Source organism: Chlamydotis macqueenii, chromosome 5 (assembly GCF_036417535.1).
Source record: "Chlamydotis macqueenii isolate bChlMac1 chromosome 5, bChlMac1.mat, whole genome shotgun sequence".
Lineage (NCBI taxonomy): Eukaryota > Metazoa > Chordata > Aves > Otidiformes > Otididae > Chlamydotis > Chlamydotis macqueenii.
The window spans coordinates 33199947-33221722 of NC_141560.1; the positions used below are offsets into that span (position 1 = coordinate 33199947).

Below are 21776 nucleotides of genomic sequence, written 5' to 3' on the forward strand. Positions count from 1 at the left end.
TTTTGACTAAGTACAGAGTTAGATGTTTCAAGTATGGCACTTATATAAATAAGAGCAGAGAGAAGGTGATATGTTCACAGTTAAAAGCGATGAACTCTGTTCCTTTGGTATGTGTGTCATCATAGGTGATTGTAGGTGAATACATAACTTGGCTGGCATGAACCAACTCCATCTTATTCATGCACATATTGGGGAATGAACTGAAATGTACTGATATATTTTGCAGATCACAGCTAATGTAAGATGATTAAGGTCTCTGGTGTGTGTGTGTGTGTTTGGACAGGCAAATAAAAAAAAATTGCAAAATTATATTCAGCATTTATTGTTTAGCATAACTAATTGATGCACAAACTATGATAGAAAATAGCTAGTAATACACACTAGGAATAAACTCTGTGATTCAGACAAGCAAAATAATATAAGACATCTGTGAGATAGACAGGTGAACGCAGATATCCTGATTCAGCTGTGGTCAGGTTCCTTACAGTGCAATTACCCTCCTTTTAAAACATGCTTACATCTGCACATTGCAACAGTTTCCCCCACCCCATCCCACCCCTTATAGAGTATCCTTGCAGATTTTTAGTATGAGCATTCTACACATTTACAACAATTAGTCAGACAGTCCAAACTGTAAACTTATCCTAAAGATGATCAAAAAGCCACTCCACCGACAGATAACACCCAATCATTAGAAAGAAAAGTAGGAATAATAGTAGCTGTGCTGTAAGGCTAGATCAAGCATGGTTTTATAGCTGGTTTTTCAGTCTTTTACATAGCACTGCATTTTGCAGCTAGTTCAGTAAGTGCAGATCCAATACCTTAATGGCTTTCTTGGTGGTTTGATAAAATGCTTGCCTAAGCAATGTACCTTTCTCTAATGGTATCTGGGTCTGTTCCACCTGGCACAGTGTTTCAGTTCTGTCACAGCCTCACACATAAGCTGAGTCACTTGACTGAGTCCTGCCAAAGTTAGGCATGCTCATTCTTGGCAGGTCCTTATTTCTGATTTCGTATATGGATTTCCTTTTTGCCTGTACTCCTCTCACTGCCATTTTGATCTTTCTCCAGCCCAAGTGGTTCAGTTCTGCCAAATTGAGCACCACACAAATCCCACTGACAGCAAACATGAATACCAAGAACACAGTCTTCTCAGTGGGTCTAGAGACATAGCACTCTACTTCTTTAATGCAAGGGTATCTGTCACATTCATACATGGAAGGGACATTGAATCCATACAGAAAATACTGTCCCACTAAGAATCCAATCTCTAGGGCATTTCGAAAGACCACTTGGATGATATAAAATCGAGAAATGCCTTCTTGCCTCCTCATCTTTGACTTTGTAGTTCTGATAGCAGGATTGGGGATTTCCTTCACTTCTAAGCAGTCTGGTTCAGCCTCTTTGGTGGAGTTCTCAGTGTTCTGCAGCACCCCATTGACAATCGTGTTCTTGATTTTCTTACTGTCCTCACGCTTCATTGAATCCTGGTCCCTCTCCAAGGTGAGGAAGACGGTGGAGTACCTCCGTTCCCTCTGCTTAGCAGACTGGTGAACGGAGTACGTTATGAAGCAAAGGCTGGGAGTGCACACCATGATGATCTGGAACACCCAGTACCTTATATGAGAAATAGGGAAAGCCTGGTCGTAACAAGCCTGGTTGCAGCCTGGCTGCAGCGTGTTACAGACAAACATGGTTTGCTCGTCATCGTACACCGTCTCCCCTACAATGGCCACAATGAGTATCCTGAAGATCACCACCACGGTCAGCAGGATCCTGGAACAGAGAAGCCGGTCAGTGCGCGCCGCCGCCGCGCCGCCGGGAGCTGTCCAGTGCTGACCGGGCCCCCCCGCCGCGCCGCCGGGAGCTGTCCAGTGCTGACCGGGCCCCCGAGCCGCCCCGGCGGCGGCCGCCCCGCTCCCGCGCAGGAGGCGCGCAGCCGGAGCGGCATCGCCTCGGCGCGGCCATGCGCTGCCGCGGGAGCCCGCCGCTGCCAAAAATCTCAGGGCTGTCCCCCGTCCCAGCCTCCCTTTGGAAAAAAGGCAATGACACCGGCCGTCATAGTCCCTGCACGCACGGGAGGGCGCGGTACGCTCCGGCCGCGGGAGCCCGATGGCGGCGGGGTCTCCCCGATGGCCACCCGCTGCCCCGCGGCTCCTCGGGGACAAGGGCGGTGGCGTTTGCGGTGTCCCCGCGCCTCAGTGACCTGTGCCGCACACACACACGCACTCAAGGCACGCACATCAAGACCCCCACGCGAAGGGTACCCCGCACGGCCGAGACCCGGTGTGTGCCGCGGAGCCGCCGATCAGCCCACTCGGACAGAAGGGGATCCCCCTCCGTGCCCCCCGTAGCTCCCCCGTAGCCCTTACCTCCCTATCATAGTAGAATGCTGCTGCACGGCAGCTTCCAGTAGCCTCTCTAGAATAGTCCATTCCCCCATCGCTGTTCATCCGGAGACAAAGACTTTGGCAAGCGGAGGGGATCTCTTCACTTCTTCCTTCCTTCCGCCCCCTTTCCTCTTTTTTTTTTTTTTTTTTTTTTTTTTTTTTCTTCCCTCAAGGGGAGGAACACAACAAAAGAGCAACCTCTCTCTACCGCCCGCAGTCCGGTGATGGGAAGGCGGCTGGAGGCAGCAGCCCTGCCGAGGACTCCCGGCTCAGCTCGACTGGGCTGGGCTGCACTGGGCCGGGCTGGACTGGGCTGAGCTGGGCTCGGGGCCCCGCGGCGGCCGTCACTGGCCCGGCCCGCTCGGCTCGTGGCGCGGCGCGGCGGACCCGCGAAGTGGAGGGAGGAAGGTTGGCTTTTAGTGTCTTGCTGCCTCTAATCTGCCTTTAAGTAGTCTCCGCTTGCGTCACTGACAGGTTGGTGGAGAGCAGCCAAAAGCAGCGCTCGGATTTTCTCATTTTTATTATTCCGGTGTATATAAATAAATAAATGCAATAAAATAAATGAAATAAATGAATGAGGAGGAGGAGGAGGAAGGAGGGTGGAGGAAGCGCTGCCCCAGTCGGCACGAGGCTCATTGTGCAACCGAGCACCCCCTCGCCGGAGCACCCCGGCTGGGCAGCCGCCGCCCACCCCCCCCCTCCGCGCTGCCCCTCGGCTGCTGCTTTGAGAAGCTGCTCCAGGGCGTGACGGTGACACCGTGGCCCCTCCAGCCGCGAAGGCCTGGCTGCCGGGGGGGGTTCCCCGGGTCGCTAGGCTTTGCTTCTCTCCCAGAGCTCGACTGTTTTCTGCTGCTCAAAAAACAGCGGTGTCACACAGCAATACTCTTACCCTTGGAAGATATCAGACCTAAAATTGCATCTGTTTTCTCCCCTGATTTCAGATACAAGAATCACTAAGGAGAAACAAAAGGTATATACTGCTATTTCAGAGAATTCTGAGATGGAGTTGGCATGTCTGCTAGGAAAGATGTGAAACCTTCACACAAAGCATCTCTAAACAGCGCAAGAATAAAGTATCTTGAATAAATCCTTGCATTATAAACAGTCCACACATTTTATTCCCATAAACTACTACACCGTGTTTAAAATATTTTTTTTATTTTACAGATACCCTTAGAGACTGCACCTGAGACATCACCAAACAATTCCACACAAAACATTGGCACCAATTGGAATTGACTGTTCTCTGGCGGAGAAGAATAAAATGTATTCTGTATATTTCCATAAAGATCAAGTATAGCTTCATACCTCCTGTTCTTTTTGCTCAACTAATCTTATTAGAAAGCAACATAAGAAAAATTCTAGTCAGTATGATCATAATGCTCCTGCTGCCAAACTCAACAAAATAAGTCTCTTTCAAAAGCAGAACTGCTCAGGACATTATAAAGAGTGTAGTCCTTTGGTTTATTTGCAGCTCTCTCATTAACCAATTCTGTCTTGTATTAATGATGTGTTTTCTGAATAGATAGGACTAAGCTTCATCTGTGCAAAGGACATCTGTGTGTTTTAGACACCCCGAGGTTTGTTGTCTTTTCATCTGAAGTGTGCAGATGGTCTCTGATTCAAAATATATTGGGTCAGTTGCCTGATTGGATCCTCAAATCTTTGAATTAGGAAAGTATCAAACAAGAGAAGATCAGTGAATACCTCTGTTTGCACAGAAATTGGTAGAATTTTCTTCTCTCCCAATCAAGAGTCACTGAAGAAGCATTCAATAATCTGGTTTGTTTCCTTCCCACACTGTTGGGAATTACTGGGAAGACTGAATAATCACTGTTTTTCCTTAAAATCTGACTGCATTCTTCTTCAAGTTGGTTCTCACACTTCCTGCATTTGTTTGGGTTTTTTTGTTTGTTTTTTTTTTTGCATGTAGTTTGTAAAACCAGCTGCTGCAGCAACACCATAACTACAAAGAAGTGGTTGTTTCTTTTGTTTTAAAAGGAGTGTAATATCTACTCAAATACCCTGATAAATGAGTGTCTCATAAGGACCCCAAAGTATCTGTTTGCAGATGGATCTGAAAATGAGAGAAATCAAAGCAGTAGAGGAGGCAGTAATGCCTGTGTAGAAGGAGAGAGGGCAGGGAATATACTAAGAAGCTAATGATGATAATCCTATTTAGCAAACCAAACAGAGAGGGAAAGCCCGTGATTGAAATCACTGAAGAGAGGAGAGGAGATTTTGGTTCACAGACAAATATAAGAATTCCTACAAAGGAAAGCTCTTCTCTAACATTGGGATAGAAAACCACTTACCTGAGCTTTTAGGACCAGTAAACAAAGAGGAATCAAATTCTTATCATATCAAACACTGGCCTATCAATGAACACTTAATCAGTGTTTGCTGTATGTGGAGTTCTACTTAATACTGGTAGCTCAGCTGTGGAGGAGAAATGTCATAAATGAATGCTACAAACATGTAAGCACTGTTACGAAATTACTTTTGATTTAAATATGATTTAAAGCTAAATACTTTCAGGCCTGCTCTTACAGGAGTTGCATCTCATTCCAAGATAGCTGACCTCTCTTCTTCTAACAGTAACTTCATATGCACCTCCTAACTGTATTCATATGCAGGATACTCCACCTTACACTTGAGAGTTTACCGAGCTTCAGACCTTAGTGAGTTTGGGGGAAAAAAAAATCAGCGTGAGAGTCTCTTTCATGATGCTAACATATGTTTTAAGTGAATGGAAAACTCAAAGGAGTTTGATGTATTTAAAACTTACATGTACACTTCGTAGAACTGTGAATTGCTGTTCTTAATTTGAGCCCTGACTGTCAAAATAGAAGTGATAAGAATCAATGTTCTCTGTGTGTATAGTGTGTATAGTGCAGCAGTGAAAGGTGTATGAAGAATGTAATTATTTGCATTTCCATTATCCATTACATGTATAACAGCAACCCCTGGACTTACCCAATAAATTGTCTAAATGATGAAGTGCTCAGACTATGTATAGCCATGATTGTAAAAGAGAGTTGTAGACATAAGAAGATTTTCAGTTTCTGAAGGTTCATCTTAGGTTTTACACCATTCCCCTGAATGCTTCAGCCTATGGTAAAGCCAGGATTTGCAGAGCAGTAAGCTGCCAAGAATGCTACGGGTGTCTGTTGCACAGTGCACGGTACTCACATTAGAAAACCATGGCTACATTTCATTCACAAGCATTCGGGATTATCAAAGCTTTATGTCTCCCGGCTTACAAAGAACCATTTCCTAATGAAGCAGCAATACCAGTCTGCAGCAGGGCCAGGCCTGTCCTGTTCAATGTTTTTTGTCAGTTGCATATGAAGGAAACAAAATCAGCTTCCCACGCCACACATAGGCTTTTGAGTGGGAGAGTATATCTTTGTTTGTTTTGCTTTGCATTCAAAGAGGGTGAGTATTCCTCTACAGAAAAAAAATTCAGTGCAAACTCTGTTGTTCCTAATAGGAACTCAAACCAGCTTTGCAAAAAGAAAATGTCACAGTCTGCATGTGTTTAAAGATGCCACTCCTGCAACATTAATTCATGATAAAATAATATAGACTGAGTTGATCTTGGATTAGGTCTGAAGAATGAGAGCGTATGTGTCCTCAGTTTGATGCCAAACTGAGGTTAATCTGTCTCTAAGAAGCTGTAGGTCAGATTCTCTCTGAGAAATCCAGCCCTTTTGCCCTGATCTGTTTTTGTAAAGGGTCCAGAGAGCAGTCAAATCTCACTGGCTGCACATTCCTCAAGTACGGAGCTGATAACACTAGAAGCAGAGCTGACACATTTGGTTCTCCTGTCAGACCCCTGCAGCCTGGACATGGATGACGTGACTGGATGGCATGGTGAAGAAGCCACATGGCTAGTGCCATACCTGCTGTCAGACAGCGTGCTAAACCACAGAGTTCCCCTGCCTTGTTATTTTCTATGCTGAAGTGAACAAATGCAAAAAATAATCCAGACCTTACACAAGCCTTCCCCACGTACTGCCTCCTTTTAAACATACATACTCACCCTAAATTTATTCCAAATATTTTATTTTAAAATAAATCTACATATTTTTAGCACTATACCAACAACCTTCCTTGATTTTTTTTTTTTTTGCAGTTGTTCTCAGTGGATTCGTAATTGCAGCAAATAAATAAATGTCATATGTAGAGTCCAAAACTGCATGACAAATGATGGTATTTCATTATTACATTGCAAACCACGGTTTCCACCAATTGTAGCAAACTGGGAGCAAAGAAAGAGCTTTTAATTAAAATTGTAAGCTATTACTAAAGAAAATAATGGATTTTTCTTTTAGAAGTTTTTGTGAAACGTATTGCCCCATATCTGCTTTGCCACTGCATTTTCTAGTTAGTGTTGCAAAAGAGAGATTTTCAGTGTTACTTTCATAAAGCAGTAGAACTTTCTTTGGAAGACTGACATGATGAGTGCTTCCTTTCTGATAGTATTTGGTGGAATTCATGAAATTTAAGTCATTAGCCACGAAACTGAAAATGCCTTTTTAAGACGTCACATAGCCATCTGCTATGCACTGTTGTCATTTGGTGCCATTTGTGTCTTAATGAAATAATTGCATCAGATTATATCTTTTATTCATAAAATCATCTAGGTCATCTGCTTCCACCTACACTTTCTCTCTCATTAAAATGAGCATTTGTGCATACGTTCTCCTCCCACTGTATGAGTGCAATCCTAGCTGCAGTCAGCTGCTACGTGCCTCTTAATAAGAAATCCCTCTATGTGCTTTTCCTTAAATGAAATCCCTTCGAAAGACAATTCTAGTGTTTCACACCACAGAAAGTGCATTTTTTTCCTACAGCTTGAAAAGTAAAGATTTCCTAAAAGATATGAGATCTAGATGTACTAATGACCTCAGTCCTTCACAAGAAAAAACAACATTTCAAGAATGCTGCCATTTTGCTGCCAAGAAACCGGTAGCACACTCTTCACATCTGCTCAACAGTGTTGCTGTCAAAGCTGTCAATAGCAGGGCAAGCACTTGTGTTCTTTCTTGGGAGGATGGAATACAGCCTGCATTCATACACATCATGCTTGAGAACAGCAAAATATTGAGCGCACAAAATCCAGGGCTTTCTGTAACGTGTAAACAGACAAAATACTCAGTTGTCATAGTTCAGGCCTGATTAGGCCCCCCTCACTAACAAAACCACGACATTAGTTATCCTAATAATCACATTAAGACTTTGTTATGAGTCAGAGGTCCGTATCTACCACTCAATATTGCTATAAACAGAAGGTTTTTTAGAAAATAAAGGAATGTTTTCAGTAAAGAAGGAATAAATAGATGAATATTCACAAGCTTTTAAAGTGAGGGCTCAAGTCGTGCTGAATTTCCATAACTTTTCTTGCCAGAAGTATTAGTATAAAAATATTAATGAGGGGGGCAGGCATTAGTCCACAATATTTTGAACTAAGAAGATTTAAAGTATCAAAATGTAACTGCTGGAACTAGAAAATTTTAAGTATCATACTTTTCTAGTTATAGAATATTTTATTCCCTGACAGAAAAATACCACTCAAGTTTCATGTCGATGTTGTCAGTTGTCCACCAGGAACTTCTCATGCACAAAATAGCTCAAATCTGTTTTCTTGGACATAATTTGGACATATATACTGAATCACAATTGCATATACTTCTGGTATATGTACAGCTCCCAATGCAGCGGTGTCCACACTTTTTGTGAACTCCTGAGGGTAAACCCTGAATTATTTGCAGGCAGGCTGCAACTAGAAGGAAGACTTCATTGAATTGAATCCTTATTAATTTATATGCTCAGGAAAGAAGTACAAAAGTAGTAAAATATTCCAGGGGCCAGATCATCTGCTGTAGGTCTCTTGATCTTCCTTTCTATCTTTCACCAGTCTCAGAAGACCACTCACGTTCTGCTAAAGCATCTGTTAATGCAGCTTCACGGACTACAATGGTTTAAGTGTAAATTTGTAAGCAAATCTTACGTGGATTCCCATTATACTTTAAGGTTCCATACTCACTAGAGAGAAAGCCTTTCAAAAATACTTTGGCCAAGGAAGATTATAGAGCATTCCATATAATCAATACACATTGTAGAGATGCAAAGAAATATGCACATACTAAGATTTTAATAAATGCAATATGGGAACGAAAATCATCTTTCATTGATTAAAAATTGATTTTTTTCCTAAAGTTTATTCTTTCAAAGATACATATTCCAAAAGAAATGCAGCCCCAGGTAACTGATTAGTGCATTATGGTAAGATACCGGAAAACTACTCTGTCCCTGTACCAGAACCAACATAGAATATAGGCAAGACATGGTTTTCCAAATCTTATTTCCCTTTTTTCCTTACAAAGTAAAAAGAGTTATAAATTGTAATTGGAAGAAACAATTATATTTAATGATAATATATTTTTTAAAATATTAAATAAATACATTTTTAATTTATATAATAACATCTCTGTCCCATGATAGTTCATTTTTATGGTCCTAATGACAATTCCCACTTACTTTAGTGGGGCCAGAATTTAAAAACCTTTAAGACCTTGTTACACCAGAACATTTTTAGAGCTCTAATGGCAGAATACTAATGATGAGAAAGTTAGTAAATGCTTCAGAATACCCAGAACAGCAAAAAATAAGATCAAATAATAAGAGAAGGGTCCTTTATATTGGAAGTCTAAGCAGCATTTTTGTGCTTCTTGTATTTCGTAGGAAAAAAAAAATATTTCCGAGGAATCATGCGTCAGTATTTCAGTATGAATGCATTACATCAACTGTCTTTTTCAGATCTACTGCTTTGCTTTGCCTTGTCTACATTTGTCTTCATCCAAATGCTCAATTCCTATACTCCCAGCTGCTTTCAGTTCAGTGACGTGACTTACAGCAGAGTTGCCTTCCTTTGTTTTGACTGTTACAGCACCATATGTCTTCACTATTCCTGGTGCCCTCATTCTTGTCTCTCCCTCCCCATCTCACCAATCTCAGAAGGGAATTCACATTACATTAAAGCATCCTTTCGGAGGCCAGTCTGAAACAATCCCTTGAAATAACTAGGGGAATCAAATAATTGATTTGAAAGTAAACTATGTCAGTGAATGTGAGTGAAAAGCAGGAGCTCAGTAAGAAATGCAGATGGTTTTTATATCCTTCTGTCATTCAAAGATCCTACAGTTAAAATAAAAATGGGTGAAATGTATTTGATATGAAATACGGATATATAGGGTACAAATGCATACACACACATACACATGTGTCCAAATGTGTGTATTTATGTAAGTGCTTTATAATTAATATATATTTGCTTGACAGACTATCAAAAGTAATATTAAATAATATTTAATGCAGAATTCCATAGAAACTCCTGTTCTCTAAGAATACTATTCTATAAGATTATTGAGGTGGTTTACATGGCCTGTGTGGGGAGAATACATTTAAATTCCACATGATTTGGGACTTTGTCCCAGGCAAGGCCCTAGGTAAAAGCTATTGAGTTATCTTTCTGGTGACATTAGTACATTAAGATTAAGAATATACAGTAATGACTTTGAGAGAAGAATCTGACATATTTTGTACAGTTCATGGAATTTTTTTTTTTTAAATCTTCAAGTGAATTTAAGTTTTATAAACATTCAAAAGTGTCAATATTTTAGTGTAGAATCTTTAATCTAGTCTATAGATCTACACACTGTCACAGGAAAATGTCAATTCTTAGACTCAGAATAGTTTCCCAGACTCATCCTAATCATGCACATGTGGAGTTTCACAGGTGGTGATTTAAACTGGCATTTTTCTGAGTTCCACAACTGTTATTAGCAAAGAACATCTGCTCAGTGCTGCGGAGCATGCTTTGTTTTCAGAACACCATTTGTTAATCTTTCCTAAACAAAATGTTTCCCAAGATAAGCAGTTCAGTAAATTTTTTTTTGTAATGTTTCTGTTCCAAAATGGAGCAAAACCAAATTTAGAATATAAAATTTTTCTATGAATCCAAATTCCTGAGTTTTATAAAGTTGTGATTATGGTACCCAATTTCTTTTATCACACAGAAAATTTAAGTGGTTACCTATAGATTTTGCAAAAATTTTCATGTTGTGGAATAGTCAGTTCATAACTGTATTTTCCACAATCCATTAGAGCTTATGTGTTTTTTGCTGTGTTGCAGCAAAGAATTTGTGACATAGCAAAAGGAAAAGAAAAATTCAATCATAAAACATTGTAGAACACCTACAATTGTGCATGATTTATTTCTGTGCTCTTAAGAAAAAGACAAATCAGCATTATGCCTAAGGTTGCTATGGTACTGGAAGTTACAGTTTATTTTTCTAGATGACTGTGAAACCCACATAATCTCTCACATAGGTCAGAGTTGCTCAAGGGCTGCATTGATTTACACACAACCTGTGCAAATTCATCCTCATTTTAACCAGATATTTACTTTGCATTTTAGATTTAGAAACTCTGCTTTGTAGATGTTTGCAACCTCTTTCACACTTTCCTATAAGAAAGTGGGAACTGTTTTCCTGTAAGAAACAACCAAACTATCAGCAATTTATAAAGAAAAAAAAAAAGAAAGAATTTTTTCATGGTACTTTGCTCCATGATTTCCTTAATCTAAAGCTGTGTCTATCTGACTGAGTGGGAAATAGCGTGGAAAGATGTACCTTCCTTTACCCTACCCACATCTTCATTATGACATTCCCAGGAGGTTTGCAGGCCTGGTGTGGGCTGGCTGGTTCACACTGACAACAGCACCAAGCAGCTGTTTGAGTCGTCCCTGGGTACTTTTCCCGCCGGTGCTTGCCCAGCTCTACACCTAGCTAAGGATCAAAGGGAAACTGAAAGGCTCCTTTACCCACCTCTTGCCAGGCTGAACACCTAATACAGACCCTGAACCGTAGCATCTGCCACTTTAAATGTTCATCAATAGAACTTCAAAGGCTACAACAGAGTGAGAACAGTATCATATATTTATACTTACATGCAAATGGGTATATATTCTATGTGCACATTTTGTCAACTTTTTTTTTTTTTGTATCAATTGCTAAGATTTTTTTTGCAAATACTACATCAGATTTTATCTACATTTTCTGTTTTTCAGATTTTGAAGGTTCTTTTACATTTGTATGTGTCTATACCTGCTGGGCACATAATTAAAAAAAAAAAAAAAACCAGAATTTTATTTTCTTTAGGAACCCCTTCGAGAATATCAAAAGTAGGCTTGCTCAGGCTGTGTGCAAACCAATAAGGAGGTCATATCTTGTGACATGGGATAGTAAGCCTCCCTTTCCCTAGTTGTATTGACTGTTATTTTCCTTCTTCAGCACAGAATTAGGATGAAACATAGGCTTTCTCATGGAAACTTCTAAGAATAAGTCTATGGAAAAATTGTCTCATCCCAGAGGCTTCACTCTCCCTAAAAAGAAAAGTCAGGTTACAGTGAATCAACAAAACAGAAGGGGCAGGGCTCCTAAACTTTATGTTTAATAAAGATTTTCACATATTTAAGATAGATGAAAATTACACACACACAGATCATTTTCAGACAGGAATTTCAAGGCCTCACTTTGAGATGCAGCTATCTAGTGTTTTCTCAAAACCAGACCTCTTCTGACACTGAGGAACAGAAACCAGTAGATTTCCAGCCCTGGTTTCACCATGTAAGTATATCCATCCTATGATTTCAGCGGACAAAAACTAGGCAAATTACTTCAAATATTCGCTGATAAACACTTAAATACTTGCCCTGTTTAAAAATATGTCATTAAGCAATATGTCAAAAGACATAGATAAACTATTGATCTGATTTGTTTCATTAATGTTGTTTGATACATTTCATTATTTCATAGATTTCCTCAGAGTGAAGGATCTGCCTTGGGGCAGAAATTGTGTCGTAAAAAGAAAAGACTTACAGGAATGTTAGTGCAGGAGAAGAGAGGAAAAAATTAAAGCCAAGTCCCCACAGCGTTTTAATAAATATTTGTGAAGTGTATTTAGTTTAATTACACCAACTAGTTATCAAAGTCCAATGTCATGCTACCTGAAATGTCAGTGCAAACTGTTCCTTGGGCTTGAAGGCACTATCTACGGCGAAAAAAATGAATGCGTGAAATCCAAATATGACTGCCACAAAGACAAACAAGGCATGAGAGAAAACATGAGCTCAAAGGTAGATCAATTAATCCAAAGAACACCAACTAGACAGGTGGATGAGTCATACACACCATGCAGGCAGAGTTCCTGTTGCATGGAAAACAGGCTTAATACAGTATGTTTCACTGTGAAAGACAATGTGACCAAAAAGCTAAACTAAATTGCGTGACGAGTCTCCTACCCATGCCATGATGATAGAAACATCCTTAAGCAGAGAACAGACTGAGTGTCCCTTTTTATAAGGTCTCTCCTCTTGTGATTAGCCCTTTCCAACAATGTGGTTTTCTTTAGTTTTTAAGATTACTTTGGAAAAAGAAGATATACTGTAAAGCAAGACATTGGGTTGACATTATAAGATCTGTCCTTTCTTTTCTCTGGGAGAATTGATCAGAGGAATATATCAAATTAATATATCAAAATAATTAAACAAAATATATTTAATTGTTCTTTTATCTGACAATAGGGAAAAGCAATCCAGAACTAGGAAGTGACAAAACACTTGTGTCACAGGGCATTGATGATTGTCCTGCTGAGTCGGTATGACCTATCACAGCTGGCTGTGGAAAAAATCAAGTGCAGTGATACAGTAGCTATGCAGAGTTTCTTAAAATATTTTTATTTTTAATTAAGTGAATGTGTAAATAGGAAAACCAAATCACAGTACAAATAGAAAAGGTAAAGTTAAAGTAGAACATCACTCATAGTCCTAGTGGTCTTCTGTGACTGTGTAGCATTGCACTCCTACTTAAAAGAACACAAATGTGTCTCTTATGTTTCATATTTATTATGAAGATCATCTTCTCAGAAGTCAAAAAGTACATTCAGAGGTGAACAATTGCTTTTCACACGTAAAACCTTCAGTATTTTGGTGGGCTTAATAAACAATTCAAGAGTTGCACATACCAGTTTAAGTTAACTCTAAGCAAGTTGCACTAGACTCTAGCCCAAGACACATTGTTTAAAAAATGCACACTAAATGCACTTTCAGAAAGACAAGCTTTGTGTCTCCACTTGACTCTTTTCAGCCACTATATTCAATGATTGATTAGAAGCATGCACTGGAGATTCACAGCATGGGAAGAAAAAGAAATCTGTTCAGGAAAATAGCCAGACCCTCACCTACTTCAGACCATCCTGCTAGTATCATTGGCTTCAAAACAAGAGCAGTGCTCTGATTTATCCGAGCTGAGAATTTCACCTTTAGATTCTTTTCTATGGACCTAAGAATACAGTGCAGTTATATCTGAAGTCCTAGTCTTCCAAAATAATATCAATTGAGGCAAAACACCCTCCACGTTTCAAGAGATTTTTAAAGAGTTCAACTAACCTCTAGTTTGGGTAAATTTTAATGATTATAGAAATGTCTGAAGTTGCATAAAGTATCCTCTTTCCCTAGCATACTTCTCTCCATTGCTTTCACCAGGCAAATCGTGTTTCTGGAAAGAGCAGGGAATTTGTGAGACAATGCATGCCAAATGAATGTGAAGAGTTCATATCAAGCATTGGCAGCAGGACTGACTTGTAACACACAGGTTTTGTCGATAGCCCAGGAATTTCATTATATACTCTTCAGTGCCATCTGGTGTAACCAGACACACTCAAAACCTTAAGAGAAAATCAAATAGCCAGTCTCAACAGCTCCATGGCAAGGAAATTATCTAACTCTAGGCTTAGGTCTGTCCTACAAGAGTAGAATCCCATTTAGGGATCGAGTGCACATCACTGCCAAAAATTAAGAACTTGATCGCAATGTGACCACACTTTTTGCTACTCTGAAGTGCAGAAAAGCTGTAGCAAAACACCCTTTACATAACTTAATAGCTGTAAGAACACCACAGCACCTCTTCTAGTCAAGCAGGGATAGAACGGTACCTGCAGATAAGACTTGAGAATCTGTCCATTTCATGTTCAAGGTACGAATGGGATTTTGGTGCCTAGACTATAAAACCCAACACTGTAAAACAATGCTGAAGCCTTTATTTCCTTCACCACCATTAAAGTTGTTTTATTAGGTGAAGAAAAAACAGTTCCATTATGCACTTTGTTATCGTAATGCCTTTTCTGCAGTTATTGCAAAGCAAAGAATGATTATTTTTCTGTGTGCCTTAGAGTGAGTGTACAATGTGATTGATTATGTTCATTCTGAGCTAGAATGGATATAATCACTTGAGTTAGAGCTCTAGAGCTCTCAAATTATGTCCTAGAGGACAACTTTCTGCTTGAGGAGCCATTTTTTCCAACTACACTTGCTCAATGGGCTGTTTGTCAGAAAACACAGAGCATATTTTCCAGTGGAATATTTCCTAACCTTTATGTACCAGGCAGACTCCATTTTGTCTACGTAAGCAATATGCCATGACCTGATTTTTACTACTTTTAGGACACTCAGACTCTGATAGGATCTCCATTGCTCTGGAGACTGCAGACAGACACACAGAAATACTTCCTATACAAATAGGAAAGATAAAGGAAAAAAAAGGCATCACAAACTTTTTCCTTTTCCATACTGAGAAAATCCTAGCCAGTACCACCTGCAATGCATTTCCAGAACATAAAGTGCTATAGGTTTAGCAAAACACCACCAGAAGTTTGCCGATTTTTGCACAGCAGTATTTATCTGTTGTGTGGTATTTGTGGCATTCTCTATACTTAGATTGGCAAATGCCACAAATACCATGACAAATTTAACCACTGTGAGTGATAAATGTCAAGCTTTTAATAGCACCACTGTCTCCCTGTCACCACACAACCCTATTTGGAGATTGCACAATCATCATCTCTGTATTATAAAATAAATAGGTTTTTTAGAATTTTAAATGCCAATACATGTGCTTTGTACAATATATATGGACAGAATGAGCAAAGGAACTCTTTGTACATCTTTTGGCAGAAGAAAGAGCCTGCAGTGTACTATTCCTGATAATTTTGTGTGCTGTTCATTTACAAAAATAAGGTCATAAGGTAGTTTTCTGTTTCTGCTAGGTGACAGTAGAATGAGCAGAATTCTTAGTCTCAGTTGAAACAAGAGGGCAAAAACAAAACAATTTTGTCCACACAGTTAATGACAACAGCTGGCATTATATTTGACCAGAAAGCAAAATTCTACAAAACTATTGCTGCAGACATTAAAATGCAGAATGTGCGGACAAAGACATTGGAAACTTATTCTCTATCTGACTTTGGGCACTTTTTACACTTTCAGCAGTGTGTGATGTATTCAGACTATGTCTGAAGAACATACTTCAGTGGTACTTTGACTGCTGGTTCTAAGAAGGAAAGAGCATTTCACTTTATCACTGAAAGCACTTCAGTTCCTAACTTTTCTCAAAATTCCAAAGATCTGAGGTTTTCCCTTGAGTAGAAAACTAAATCAGGAATTAACTTTGTTCTTAGGAAGCAGGCTACAAAATATCCATGGTTTTGTCTCGGTCAAACATCTCTGCGATGTTTCTGACTTGAAATATTTGTCCTTCTGACTTCAACTATGCTGATTTTCTAGAGGGGATACTTACATGCTCTGTTATACAGACGTGGTCTCTGAAACTTGTTAACAAGTCAAGGATGCTCTTCCATTGTAAGATTAAAGAGAAGACTTAGGGAAAATATTTGTGTGCGTATATAGATGTATACAGATATGTCTATAAATATACATACATTACTACAGCAAACACTTCAGAGAACCCAGAACCAAATGCAAGCATGACTATCACCAGCAACAACGCAATCACCCATTTTCCTATGTACAGTAAGATATCAGTTCCATGCAAGTCTCTTTCAAAGTCCATTAGATTTTGCTGCCAAAATATATGGGCAAAAGATCAAAAGCTACTGCCTTACTGTGGTTTGTCTTGTTTCCAGACAAAGAAGAGCTGCAAAATAGTGCTCAAATTCAATTAAAAATAAATCTAAAATCATTTCCATATCAGTAAGACTAGTAAGACCTAAGACCATTTTTGTAAACCTGTTAAACATATATTACAGGTTTTGTGTCGTATTAAAGGCTTTCGTTTTTACAATACACTACATTACAATTTAAAAGTATATCTAGGCATTTTGTAGCATCTTGTAATGGATTGTGACATTTAGTAAGCCGTAATACACATTACATACCTACTATATATTAATTCCTGCAAATATATATGGTTTGTTATATGGATAAAAAAAATAATTAAAAATTTGTAGAATAAAAGCACTGATGGTATTTTTCACAACTCACATTTATACACGTACAAACAGGCTGTCTGCTATGAGTTCAGTGATTTAAATATGAATGAAACAGTATGGTAATGAAGTTGATTTCACAACCAATGCTGAACTAGTAACTCAATTGGTTAATTATATTAATTTAGACAATCTATTACTCAAGTTGTCAAACTAGTACATCAGATAAAGAAGTCAGAAGTTTAGCACAAGAAAGGTGTTTTCTGTTTAGCCTGTAATAGAAGACTGAGTAGGAAATTATTCATTTTAACCTTTTACTTGAAGTAAAGCTACAGCCACAGAAATAGCCTTCATTTAACTGGTGGAAAACAATGTTTTCTTGTAGGTGATGTTACTTCATAAGGAAGGATCTCCCAGTTTAGATGTTAAATTCAAGACATAATTCATGCTAAAGAAGTAAAGTACTGTTTTCCTATTACTTGTTCAGTGGTTTGTCTTTAAAATCTGCTGAGATTTCTATTTCTGCAATAATTCTTCTCCCCTTTGGCTTACCAGAGAATCAGAGCATTGCAAACACACACACAAATAGCTAACTTTAAAATATCTTTAGTAACAAAAATTAATTAGTTAAAAAAAAGACCCAAGGTGGATGATTTTCTTGCTTAAGACTAATGTTTCCTAGTCTGTTTGCATTTAGGTTGGTTCTTTTTGATAAAATAGAGACAACTTTTAAATACAGAAACCTGTGTCCTGAAAATAATGTATGTAATAATAAATTTTAAAAATAGCATGAAATTCAGTGTCAAAACTCATCTATTACATAAACTTGAGGATATGTTTTGAAGTCCCTAAGCGTATCCTTTTTCCTTGATAGCAGCTACTGTAAAATCCCTGTGCTTCTGAATGCTATGGAAGATCTCCCCACCTCGACTGGCTCTACAATATGTGCCTCCCAAACTCCTTTCTCCCCAGAACAAAATTAACTAGATTCTTCACCCCATGGCTTTCTCATCTCAGCTGAGAAAGACAATGCAAGCTATAGAGAGCAGGGGGTAGAAGGAGGAATACATGGCAGGAGTTGCTGTGTTATTGTAGCCTCCTATTTCCACTCTCTCTAGAACAGCTGGAGTTGCAGGCCCTCTCTGACACCCAGGAGCTCCTCGATTTCCCTTCAGGCATCGCCTTTTTGCAAAAACATGTCCAGAAAATACCACGTGGCTCATAAGGCATTTGAGACCCTTTGGAAAGAAAGGGTGTAGTCCTCATTGTCACTGACAATACCCTCTCTGGTTAGCTGAACCTGATTGGCTTAGAGACTCAGAACTAATCTTTAAGTTATTTCTTATTGCCTTGCTGCCTGCATTTTATTTGGTACCTTCCCAGATTTACTGTATCACATTTACATGTTATGTAAATCTATGTCAACAATCTTTATGCTATCCTCCATGCACTTCTTCCTCTGTGTACATATATTACCTGGTTAAAATACAATTCATCTCCCCTAAGAGAGAGTACTACCCTACATTGGGTAGACTTCAGATATACTGTATTTTGTGAATTATTTCTTCATGATGAAAAATAAGATTGCCACTATCCTTTAATTTTATATCAGAATCATAATTTTTTCCCAATAATTATCTTTTCTGTATGCTGGGTTTGCAAGTTTCAGCAATCGTAGCCATGCTCAGGAGAAAAAGCAAAGGCAATCGGTAGTATGTTAATTGTCCAAATTGCTTCTTTCCTGAGTGTAATGAGAGATTTACTAATCACTCAACTTTATAAACAATTTTTTTTTCCTTTTTCTTGTGCCTTGATAATGACAGAGACCTCAGTCATAGGATGCTTCAGGGTGAGACTGGGTTCAGCAGTTATTGGAAGAAAGCAACAATCTCTGCCTGGGCCTCGTATTCAGTTTATTCAACCAGCAGAGAAGAGATTTTTCTCTATTTTTTTCTATTGTTTTATTATTATTGTAGATTAATCCAACTGTCATATACATTTAGAGTCACCTAATGTTTTTAAGTGTAAAGCCCTCTTATTCTATACTTTTAAAATTATCACTCTACGGAATTCAGTTATTCAAGCTAAAAAACTTCATATTAGTGCTTTGCCTCAGGCTAAGTTTTTTAAAGATTTAGCTAAAACAGCCTTTTTAGAGAAGATTAGTGCAAAGTAGACAACTCTATCAAATTTATAATGACTGTCTCACCAATTTTTTTGAAGGAGCCTTGAAGCACAAAAAAAAAGTGACTTCTGAAACATCTCCTTATTTCCGTCTTTTAAAGTAGAATCACAGGATTTTCAGATTTTTAGCATATGCTTCATATAGATATGACAAGCTTTCTGTTCTGGTCATAATCCTATCCCCCAATACTCATTAAGTGCTAACATGCTTCTCAGTCTACAAGGAAAGTTTTCTGTAAGGTCTGTGAGGCAGGCAACAGCGGTACTATCCCAATATCCTTCAATCAAAAGCAGAAGTATTCAGCTGTGTTCTTTTATCTGCCAGAACGGGCTGTAAGATTTTGTTCCAGCTCCTACTGATCTGTGTTAGCATTTCTTAACACTATTTATCTCTTATTACTGAATAAAGCCTCTCTATATAGCCTAAAAATCATGTCAAACCGACTTCCACAGAATGACTTCCACACCATTTTACATATAGAGCAACAAGGAGCTGCAAAGTCAAATAACAGGACACACTTCGGTGTGCTGAGTAGACATTTTGCCATGTATCCACACTGCTTTTCAAAATATGTGTGTTGAATCTATAAATTTATCTAAACATTAAGTTTCAGTCTTCCATCCAAAGAGAATCTCATCAAGAGCAATGAAGTTTAGTTGTGATCCTTTAGTGCCAAAATTTATAGAATGGTTAGAGTTGGAAGGGACCTTCAACGGTCATCTAGTCCAACTCCCCTGCAAGGAGCAGGGACATCCCAGACTAGATCAGGTTGCTCAGAGCCTCATCCAGCCTGGCCTTGAACGTTTCCAGGGATGGGGCACCCACCACCTCTCTGGGCAACCTGTTCCAGTGTTTTATAACTCGCATTGTAAAAAATTTTTTACTAATATCCAATCTAAATCTACCCCCCTCTATTTTAAAACCATTACTCCTTGTCCTATCACAACAGGCCCTACTGAACAGCCTTTCCCCATCTTTCTTGTAGGCCCCCTTTAGGTACTGGAAGACCGCTATCAGGTCTCCCTGGAGCCTCCTCTTCTGCAGGCTGAACAGCCCCAACTCTCTCAGCCTGTCCTCATAAGAGAGGTGCTCCAGCCCTTTTATCATCTTCATGGCCCTCCTCTGGACCTTCTCCAACTGGTCCATGTCCTTCTTATGTTGGGGGCTCCAGAACTGGACAGCTTATATCTTCATTAGCTGAGGTATTTCAGAGGTGAAGATTGGTGATCACAGCAGGATTCAGGTACAATTGTTTTTTAATTTGCCTTTTTCAAGGAAGCATCCGCAATAGTCTTAATGGTTATTATATAGGTGCTTTACAGTTAATTTCTGCATCCCATTCCATCACCTTCATTTGCCATACAAAATGTATACTGCTAATTAAGGCTTATTGTAAAATGTAAACATAGAGTAAACTTTAATAGTGGCATCTCTTTTTGGTGTTTTGAATTCTAGCTTATGTGACTTAAAACTCAAATTGTTCTCAATCAAATTAATCAGTTGCATTAACCCTATTTAAAAGATCTAGTTTTGCGTCCATAAATAGTTATCGTAATTCCCATCCCATTGAATTATTAAAGTTTTCACTGCACTGAGTGTGAATACATATTTTTCAACGGCAAAATACAAGATTATTGCATTAAAACTGAATGCATCTGGAAACATGCTATAAAAAGAGGAAAAGGGTAAGGCATTGCTACTTTTTAGTCATATCCCACATATATGCAAGCAAATCACTCTTTTGCACAATCCTTGCTGCTCATAGCCATTTCCATAAACTGTGAATTACAAACCCCAAAATGCCTAGGGAAGGAATTTTTCTGTCAGTCATGCAATTAGTGGCTTCCTTCAGTTTCCTCTTCATGCCTACATGCTCAAGGGTGAACTCTCAATCATAGCCGTGAATGTGGTGCCAGGTATACGCCTGCTGTTCCTGACCTATCAGTCAGAGCCAGTCAGTTAGAAATGTACTGAGTCTGATTTAGCATGCTCTTTGCATACTTGCTTAACATATTAAGCTCCAATTAGTTGCAAATTATGTCCAGTATCACCCTATTAATTCCCACTAATACCTGAGTTTACCTTTCTGACCAACTGAATATTTCAAGTTAGCAAGCAAGGACGAGCAAGAAAAGTATGATGGTTCTGAACAACAATACGCAAACGTCAGTGGCGAATGTCATTTAAGTTTGAATGGTCAGAAATCTGGAAAAGTTCCCATGTTTTCAAAACATACAAAATTTCTCCATTGTGTGAACTTCAGAATGATTCCCTAGGCAGGAAATCACCTTAAGAACAGTGGAAGCTGTTGATTTTGCCTTACCAGATTCACAGGTGAATTTGTGTTATATTGTGGAAAGGCCTATTTGTAGCAGCATTTCACCAGCACTGTGTGCAGTGTGAGAATAAGTATTTCATGTTTATATTTAAGTTTTCATATTTGTGTTAAAATTTCATTTTTAAGTTTGTCTAAAATGTTTAAATTTATGTTTAAATTGTAAAAAAAGGGCTTAAAATGACATATTTACAATTAAATTTTATTTATATTTAACAACTCCATCCACTTTCTCTGTCCAAAAGCAAAAATATCTAGAAACATCTGAATATTTCAGTTGCAAGCTGATGGTAGGCAATTACAATGGCACCTCAGTAAAAAGTCTTCTAATGACAAGTAAACTGAAGACAGATACTAAATACATCTTCATAAATTCAAAAACAGTTCTGCTTAACTGCAGATCACATCTAATGGCTGGTTTTAATGCCTTTCCAAAAAATAAGAGGTAGGTGAAACAGAAGAAGTTTCCCTGCAAATATGTGAACTGCTTATTATTATTATTGTTGGATTTTTTAAA

At 38.8% G+C, this 21776-nt stretch overlaps 1 protein-coding gene across 1 annotated transcript; it reads right to left on the reverse strand.

The window, feature by feature from the left end:
* Positions 1-784: 784 nt before the first annotated feature.
* On the reverse strand, positions 785-2768 carry GJD2 (gap junction protein delta 2). Its single transcript, XM_086748899.1, has 2 exons — positions 2373-2768; positions 785-1776 (listed from the first exon to the last, which is right to left on the reverse strand). Exons 1-2 carry the CDS (start codon positions 2441-2443, stop codon positions 933-935), a joined length of 915 nt encoding a protein of 304 aa, XP_086605025.1. The 5' UTR covers positions 2444-2768; the 3' UTR covers positions 785-932.
* Positions 2769-21776: the final 19008 nt, after the last annotated feature.